Source organism: Scomber scombrus, chromosome 3, assembly GCF_963691925.1.
Source record: "Scomber scombrus chromosome 3, fScoSco1.1, whole genome shotgun sequence".
Taxonomy (NCBI): domain Eukaryota; kingdom Metazoa; phylum Chordata; class Actinopteri; order Scombriformes; family Scombridae; genus Scomber; species Scomber scombrus.
In genome coordinates, this window is record NC_084972.1 from 22,538,944 (window position 1) to 22,548,799 (window position 9,856).

General features: G+C 39.1%; 1 protein-coding gene across 1 annotated transcript; it reads left to right on the plus strand.

Moving 5' to 3' along the window:
• The first annotated feature begins 5,516 nt into the window (after positions 1-5,516).
• On the plus strand, positions 5,517-9,844 carry ddit3 (DNA-damage-inducible transcript 3). Its single transcript, XM_062415717.1, has 4 exons — positions 5,517-5,639; positions 7,113-7,174; positions 7,633-7,841; positions 8,064-9,844. The coding sequence occupies exons 3-4, from the start codon at positions 7,686-7,688 to the stop codon at positions 8,841-8,843; spliced, it is 936 nt and encodes a 311-aa protein (XP_062271701.1). The 5' UTR covers positions 5,517-5,639; positions 7,113-7,174; positions 7,633-7,685; the 3' UTR covers positions 8,844-9,844.
• Positions 9,845-9,856: the final 12 nt, after the last annotated feature.

Genomic DNA, 9,856 nt, shown 5'->3' on the forward strand with positions numbered 1-9,856 from the left:
CAAAAGCAATGTCCTCTTCAGCTGGATAGAACCCTTTTTAGACATGTCTGCCACTGGATAAACTGGCTCTATATTAGACCTGATAAACCTCTGCTGCTGACCATAAGGACTTCTCATTAGCCGAACATCACAGCTGCCTTCAACTTCCTGTATCACATGTTTTTTTTATATTTGAAAGATCAAGTAGTGATTGTGGACCCCAGTTTTCCATTTCCCCTTCACCAGCGGTGAAGACTGGCCTGCTTGGACAGGACATATCAAGTGTGACTTCCAGGGAATTAGATCCAGAGCTCCAACTTAGAAGGGAATGCCCCAGATGAGCACAGGCATACCGTGCACTGTATATCATGTTATACTGTATTTGTCCTTCTATTTTGGGTGTAGTAGATTAGGTCAGCACTGCTCCGTTTGTTAAGACACATTTGCACACAATTACAAACTCAGGATTACAAGGGGATCAGCTCAAAATATTGTTAACAGCAACAAGAAACACAATTTCATTTTAGATTAAATCTCCCTGTGCCCATGAATATGAATGGGTATAATGAATGACTGATAAAACAGAACCCCCTTTAAAAACTAGATCATTTTATCACCCAATTATAAGTCTAAATAAAATTTCACAGGAGGCTTTTAGTAACATAAACACCAGTTTAACTCCAGTCGTTCTTGATTCTACAAAAGAATCACGGCTACTTAAATATGTCAGCAGCCCGCACCCACATTACTCCACTGGACAAAGTAAATATTTAAGTCACGAGGCAGCACACAGCAGCTGAAGACAGAGGAGGCTGTTGGGAGTACCAATCGCTCCAAAATCACTGTTTCTGGTGCTGATATGAGAAACTGAGGTGGAGAGGAAGAGAACGATCGAGTCCGAGCCTAGAGTGTGTGTTTCGCTGCCAGTATATCCACCTGTTCATACAGACTTTTAAAGTTTAATGCCCTACAATCTCTTGTTTTGGTTTGATTTTTTTTTTGCCTTTAAAAAAAACAATCCAACTTGTCTTTGACACAAATGTCTGCGCCAAGATATGAAGAAATCCTGGCACTGATAGATGTAAGAGGGTGGTAATAACACATTTTGTATTAATGTCTGTACTGTAATGTAGATTTTTCAAGATAATGTCATCAAAATCATAAAAATGTCTAAAACGTAATCAGTCTGACTGAAATGAGTTTGAGCAATCGACAGGTTGTGGGAATTGATTACATATCGATCATGTAATCAAATATTTAACAAAATTCCAATTAATTACCTACACTGCAGCATTATTAATAAAATCACTAATATTAATTACATCGACTTGGACAAATAGTGGTTAAATTACTAATAATAACGATACTGATGAATACAATGGAAAATAAGCTACAGAGAAGAGAAAGCAAATAGCACAAAGGCTCCTCCATCTGTTTGTCAGATTTCCTGAATGGGTCTGGACAGGTGAGCAGCCTGGACTGAAGCAGAAACAAGTACAGAAGCTAAGCGGAGTAAAGTGGAGTGAATACCGTTGTGGGGCAGAAAGAGGCTTGTGGCAAATTAAAGCCAGAGACAGCAGGGTGGAGAAAGGTGAGGCTCGGAAGATAAACAGGGCTTAATAGACTAACAAGATTGTCGGCAAAGTCGTCCTAAAGCTCCAAACACAGACGTCTCAGCAAGTGGGTGTGACATTTAGCTGTTAAATCTGGCTTGAGACGGGATTGAGTAGATAACATCAATTTTAAAGAAAAAAATTACAAATGTTCCAACTTCGAGGGCATAAAGATAGCTGACATCTTACTTGTAAAGGAGATGATCGATGAAGAAACCTCAGGAGGAATTAAAATGCAAATTAGTTGATTAATGGGCATCTTCTTCAGATAATAAAGAACTGCAATATTGGCCTCAGCTGAGATGGGCATTGACAAAAGAGACGAATGCAGCAACAACGGGGACCTAAAGCGCAAAGAAAGACAAAGCACTGTTAGTCATAATTGCTGGCAAAATGTCCCATTTATACATCCTTGAAATCTCACGGTCTCAGGAACACATTTTTAAATTAAAAAATTTAAAAAAACGTTTCATTACGGAAACATGCGACCAGAGATATTAAGAATATTTCTTTCACCAATAGACCAGCCTTTCTGATAAGGTGAGGTCTTTCTGCTTGTTGTCAGGGACTCAGGAAAAGAGTTGAAACACACAATGAGATAGGGCAAGGCAGGAGAAGGGAGTAAAAAAAACAAAAAAAAGGATTTACTGTATCACCAGTACATGTTAACAGCTGTATCGGTTGGTCTCAGTTCAGAGACGGGAAGGATTCCGACAGCTGGTGTGTGTGAATGTTTGTCAGGGGGGAAACTGGGTGTGGAGCCTTGACCAAGGGCACAGGACACAGAGAGAGAAAGGGAGCGTGGTGGCTGGAAAATTCCCCAGACTCTAACTGTGTGTAAAACAAAAGAAAACAATGGCCAAGAACTGATTTCGGATGGACGATAACTCCAAACATTAACAACCACTGCTGTCGATTGAATTTTTTTTTGTTTCGTTGTTGAATGTCGGTTAAAAGTCAGACGCCATCATTCATTCTCAATCAGTGGCAGTATGACAAAGGGCAGAAAGGAAATTAAATTCCTCTCTCACCACTTAAACAAAAAAAACCTACCATTTTAAGAATTAAAATAAATGAATCTTAGTCATTGTCATTGTGATTTTGGTTGTTTTTATATGCAAGTCTGTCGTGTTGTATTGTCTGGTTAAGTTATGTGGGTGTAACCAGACTAGTTCTGGTTGTGTTTTGCTCGTTTAAAAAAATTATACAGTATGTGTAATAATATATGTGACACAGTTACATGGTGGTTATGTTTTTCTAAAATTAAAAAAATAAAATAAAATAGGAAGTAAATTCAGACATGACAAGGCATACAAATGATTGGAATTAGGCTACAGCAACCAAAACATTACAACAATGCTGTGGCAACTGATATCCTCAAATACAACCATCAGTCATGAGTGAATCTCATCCACAGCTTGTTTACATACTTGACAAGTGTCATAAAAAAACAACAGGACATGATGTAAATAATGAAAGAATTAGTTTATCTCGTCTATAATTCACTATATGTTTGTTTATGTATTGTTATTTCATAATAGAGATCTCAAATGAAACGACAATTAATTACAAAAACATAGACCATCATCATCATCATCATCATCATCAGACTATTTAGGAAAAAAAAGTGAAAACGAGGCAACCTAGATCCTGGGTTGTAAACAGTGTTTTATAATGAATACAACACAGACGACGGGACTGACAAAATAAACAGACGGCTGGGTGGAGAGGGAGGGGTGTAGAGAAAGTATGCTGAACTACTCAGCAACAGCCACTCAAGTCGTGACGTGTTCACGGTGCTTCCTGCAGCGCTTTAACCCGGGTCCTAGAGACAGTATTTGAGCTTTCTATTCGCTACTTGGCGCTGTTGCTATGGGGCTGTGCATGTTGAGCCGTGCACGGCGCACCATGCATGGAGAACAGTTTGTGTGCTGAGTTTGGGATTAGGGCAGAAAAGTGTCAGGAGCCCGCATCAAAAGTGCGACATGACGAAACGTGGTCTAGTTTTAGTGTCATTCATTGGTTTGTTTTTGGTGCTGGTGTTTTTGTCGCTCTTGTTTACCTTCTTAATGGCCATGATCCAAAACAGTCATATAGGGTAACATATGATTACATGTCTGCTTATCTATCTCACTTACTGAACTCGTTGACCTTCTAAACTCATATTATATCTTTGTTAAATGTTAATATAGGAGTTGTATTGTGTGTACTATGATACTTTATCAATTCTATTGTACTAAATAACGTTCTCAATGAGGAACCTGCATAGTGAGGTTATGTTTACAATACAATCTATCAAAGTCTTATCTGTAACATTATAGGGACTGTAGTGGGTCTATAAGTGCGGGGCAGGCACACTTAATATCTATACTCATTAGTAAGTAAATAGTGACGTTATGTAGGTTATATGGTATCATAAAGCTATAGCTGCTGTTTATTTTTCAATAATGAATTCATGTTGACAGTATAAACTATTATAGGCTATTTATATATACAAATGTGATACTATATAGGGACAACAGCGGGTCTTTCATGAAAACTAACATTTTATTATTATTTTTAATAACCATCTGCTTTATTACTGGAGCGTGTCTAGGGCTGAATAGTGTTGTTTAAAAAAAAACAACTATAGGCTACCATAATATGCAGATAAAATATTGTTTTGGAGTGACGTGCCAGCCTATATAATTCTTGTATAATCTAACCTTTATTTAAAGAGAGACACATAAGTAAAGAATAATTGATAAGAATGTAAAAAAAAAAAGAAAAAAAAGGAAAGAAAATAATAAATAAACACACCTATATGAGACAAAACATGATGGAAAGTTTGTTTTTGGTGTTTTTATTGTGAGCTAATGAAGAATTGTGTTGAATTTCATGAGCAGCAGCTGAAAACATAAGCGGCCATCAGACTGGGGGGATTGGGTGTGTGTGAGGGGGGGGGGGGGGGGGGGGGGGGGTAGTCTTGCTTTCGGACCCCAGCCAAGCACAGCCACATATCGGCTGGCCGGTTCCTCATATCTCGCGGTATGAAATGACCGAGAATACGACACCACTGTGCATGTGTGCGAAAAACTATGTGGCATATCACAAATAAATAACCCAGAAATACCAGACATGCGTCCAGCAGCACAATCACGCTGGCACACATACACACACACGTCTCGTTTTGGAGAGAGGGGCAGGTGATTTTTTTTGTTTTTTTTTTGGAGGTGTTTTTCTCCTCTCTCTCACTTGGTTGCCATGGACTAGCTAAAAAGGCGTGTGTGTGTGATAACATGCAGTGATAACGACAAAACTTTAGACAAGCACCTGAAATAAAAAGGCAGGTTAATATAAAACATCTCCAAACAATTCACCAGTAAATAGGCGCTAAATGAGCCCGTTACAGCCAAGTAGAAAACCATTGGTGAGAAAAATCGATTCAGCTTTTGTGTTCCCGGAAACTAACAATTCTTCGACATTGGATATCCATGCATATATGTATATTTTTAGATTTTTTTTTTTTGTTAGAGCCAACACTGTTTAATAAAACATGTTCTGATTCTGCTGGTGTTATCCCCTGCTAGAAATTGGTTGCCAAGCATTGCATCATTCCTTTCATGTGACTCCCATACGCCCCAAATTCGTCCTGGCCGTCTTATGACTGCATCACAATTGCTGCTCGTACAAACTATACAGGGCTAAAGAGAAGAGAGGAACTACCAGCTGGTACGTTACGACCATCCGCGTCCCGCCTCGGTGCTGATTTCCGCCACTCTAATTGGATGTCGCCAAGGAAAAGATCTTGACTCGGCTCTTCTGATTGGGCGCTCGGAACGTCAGTCATTCGTGCGTGGCCGAAGTTCGGTTGTGACGAAACGCTCGCTTCCCATGCATAGTTTGGTTGGCCTCTCGCAAGATATAAACACCGCCGGGAGTTTCCGAAAATTCACATTCAGCCGTCAAGACTGAACAATGGTTAACATGAGCTATCACCAATTTTCACTAAAATATCCACATTCAAGCTCAAGACAGTCGAGAAGGCGAACGAATAAAAGAAAAAGGGTAAGTGGAGCTTGTTGTCGTTAGTTTGATATATGACTTACTTCATGTTTTCCGTCTTTTTAGAGGGACTATAACCACTTTACTTAACGCACTCCTTAAATATGTGAGCTGGTGAACTGGAGTGAAAAAACAACGTGGATCTTTTAGGCAATGCCATTTAAAAAAAAAAAGAATTAACAAGTTGTTTTAATCAGTAATAATAATGGAAAAGCTGCAGTACATCCAAGTTTAGTTTTGTACGCGTTGTCTCCTAAGTTGCGAAGTTGTCAAGGTTTTGACCATTTTTGAAGCGTATCAGACATTGTGAAACAAATGTTGTAAAGCCACTACACAATCAGACATTGAAGTGTCATTTAATTTGAACATGTGTTGTAGATTTTTTAAGCATTAATGTTTCTCCGTCCGCGTGACGTCTGACAGTAATTGGTGGGGCTGTTGACTCGAGACTGAGCGGCTTGGTCATATTTGTGGTTTTAGTTGTTTATTTTTTAACAATCCAGTTTTGAGTAAATATTTATAACATTATTACTAGATGTTATAAATAGTTTCCGTCTCTCATTTTTTATTTCTCCCCCCCTATTCAACCCACTCTTTTTTTTTCTCTGTACGTTTCCTTTTGTTTCGCCCATTCCTCCTGCTGGACTTACATTTCCATGACGTAATTGTCTTGGCTTACAGTGGACATGTAGCCCAACTAAAAAAAGAGAGAGAAAAAAACAAATGTGTATTTTTTTTGGTGTTTGAATAAAATAATAATTGTTATGTTTTATTTAATAAAGTAACGTTTTAATGCCGGTATGCATGCGTTACCACGGCATGTTAGACATCAGCTTTTTTATTCTTCATGACTTTGTAACTGTATTATTAACACTAATACCAAACCTACACCTATGGAAGAATGTTTTTTTATTTGTTTTATTGTTACAGCAAATGAGAAAAGGTGAAACCCTTATTTATAGAAAATGTCTCCGTTTCGAGCTTGTCTACATACATTGCAGTAATTGTGATGTCTTTTGTTTGGTAACTCTTGGTCCAGATATCAGTAAACATATAATGAAAGCAGCAGAGGTGACTGTCAGACCTGCACAGATCAATATTAGCGTTTACTCGTCGTTTTTAACCACTTGTTTATCGACTCCAACCTGTTTTGAGGACCGTAGAAAGCAGGGGGCGCAATAGACAACATTTTGGTCTTTGTTTACAAGAATTAAGTGACAGGATTTTTTTTTTCTATCCTTGTTCATCATTACAACAATTATTGGCAATATTTTTGGCTTATCAATTTTTATATTTTTCATTATTTTACAATAACTGGATTTCGTTTTAAGGTACCTTTTTGTTTCCAGACTGAGCTTGTTCTGTATTTGTGCAAATCATCATTTTGATTGTGAAATCTCAGCAAATTTCAGTCTTCAGAAGAAATATCTTTAATAAAAACAAACTAATCAATAAACTACTTTTTTTCCCTTTCAGAATTGTTGGAACAAGCTATCTCCAACACATTGGCAGACTTGATTAACAGAGACTTTCTAAAGGTAAATTGCTCTTATGTTTGACATTCTGAATGCTGCATTCATTTTGAATTGATTTATTCTGTTTGTTCATTTGTACATGAACTTTGTGTTGGACTTTAGTTACTGACATTTTCTACATATTTTGAATATTCAAAATCCTCTTATCAGCACTTTTACTGCAGTACAACTCATTTCCTCATTCTGTGTCACTTACTCCACTTCATAAATCAGTGGATTACACAACATACTAATCTATTTTCATCGTCATTTAATCATTATATAGATAAATGCTTCTTGCAATATTTTCCTTTGCGATACATACCATATTTTATCTTGTAATATCTACAAACCATAATTCAACCATTTGCAGAACTGTGAAGATTAAAATGAACAAGGCGGAGCCTATCGTTACGTGTCAGTCATTTAACACGTAGCTGCTTTGCACTTTTCACTTCATCCTTCTCGTTTGCCCCTCTCAGGTCCAGTGTGAAGCGTGTGGCCGAGTATCTGTGAGTTGCGACTGATTGGCGAGATGACTGCCGAGTGGCTACACCTGCCCCCGCCGTACCCCCCTGGTGTGGGGCCGTTGTGTGGTGCAGAGTTGGAGGCGTGGTATGAGGACCTGCAGGATATTCTGGGCTCCGACACGGGAGGGGCAAAACTGGCGCGTGCCCCCACATGCACCGAGGTCAGTAGCTTGAATCAATTGCCTATCACACCCATGATGGGTGAGAGTATGTTTGTACATTGTTTTTTCCATAATATTTCTTTTTTTTAAGGTTCGTTTTACTTTTATTTTTCTCTTCTTTAAAAAAAAAAAATTCCATTCCCATACTCTAAAGTTAAATTACCCGGTGACATTTGACACGTTTTAACAGGTGTTGACATTTATGTTATGTTGTGTTTGTAGAAGGAGCCAGAGTTTCTGGATGTTCTGGAAAGTTGTTCTCTGACGTGGCTGACGGATGGTAGCCAGACGTGGGGCGAGGGTGTCCAAAGGGCAACAGAGGAAATCCACAACAGCCAGCCTCTGCATCACACCTCATCATCGTCCTCTTCTTCCTCTTCCTGCATGAGTCCAGCTGTTGCAGAAGAGCGGCGGGCGGAGGCTGACAATGGGAGAAGTGGAGATAGTTCGGCAGGAGGTGGCAGTGACCTGCTGCCCCCAGAGTTCTTTGAGTTGCTGAGCGAAGGAGGAGTGGGAATGGTTGATCCGAGCGGAGCGGTGATCAGCAGTGGCTATTATTACCACCACCATCAACACCACCAGGCTAATAATGTCCAACCTGCGTCTCCCTCAGCTAGTGAGGAGGAACTGCCCTGTGTCCCAGATTCTCCATCCTGCTCCTCCTCAGCCTCCCGGTCGCCATCTCAGAATTGTTCTTCCCCGTCCTCACCTGTCTCTTCTCCTTCCGCCTATCCATCCTCCCGCCTGGGAAAACGCAAGAGGACCACCAGTGAAAGGACCAACAGTGCCTTGTCCTCTTTCGCCTCCTCTACGCAGCACACATCCTTATCATATTCGTCTGCCAAAAAGAGTCGCAAAGAAAGAGAGCAGGAGAACGAGAGGAAGGTACAGGAACTGACGGAGCAGAATGAGCGTTTGAAAGCAGAGATTGAAAGGTTGGGAGAAGAGGTACAGAGGACACGTAGAGCCCTGATAGAGAGACTAGTCAACACCAGGAAATGAGGGGGGAAAAGAAAGACAGGATAGAAGAAAGGAATAAATGACAGGTCCTACAGAATTGGAATAAGCAGTGGTGGGGAAATGTGTAATATGGTGGACATGAAATGCCTCTTAAGACAGGGAAGAGAATTTTTTTTTGAGAGAGGATTTTTGGAAAAGACAGAGTTAAAGATGGCAAGAAGGAGGAAAGTGATGAAAGTCAAGACAAGGAAAGGCACAGAAAGATGGGCTGCAACAGCACTGCGGCAAATAAAAAGACACAGCATGTACAAAGGAAAAGGAAGAACAGAAAGCTCTAAGTGCAAATCATGCAGTGGTTTTGATGAATGTTTGTCATTTTATAGAATGCCTAACATAAAGTTCCATCAAATAGGATTGCAGACATTATAGTTATGAGCATTTGATGATTTGTATGTAGGACAGAAAGGAACTTTATTCAGAGAGTGCATTTCATTGTCATCCCTTCCCACCATTTTGCAATAAATTGTAACTCCTACTTTAAAGGGCTGCAATCTGGCTAGCAGAGATTATTTGCCCCAATTTGTGGAGAGTTAAGGAGCTCAGGAAAAGTTTTGAAAGTGCCCATTGCAATGTGAGTATGAGAGAATGATTTTTTTGGGAGAGAATTCATACCTTTTCTTACTTTTTTATAACCCATGGCTTGTGTGTATGTGTATTTAAATAAAGCAAGTAGGACCCGGCTATACTTTCGAAGCTGACCTTTTCTATCAATATGTGAATTAGTAGTAGAATTATAAATTGTTCTACCCTGATTTACTATTTTTATATAATGCTGTAAAATATACAATTGTACTGTAATGGCTTGTACTGTAATATGCCAACATAACCACTGTTATTTTCTCATTGTAGTCACATAAATTGTTAATCGTAGAATAATATGCATGGCTTTTATCATTGATGGAATCAAATTCATGTATTTTACCATACTATTTCTTTTATCCTTCATTGTAATCTCAAATTTGCAATAAAAGAAAGAATGTGCATTTTTTGTGTCA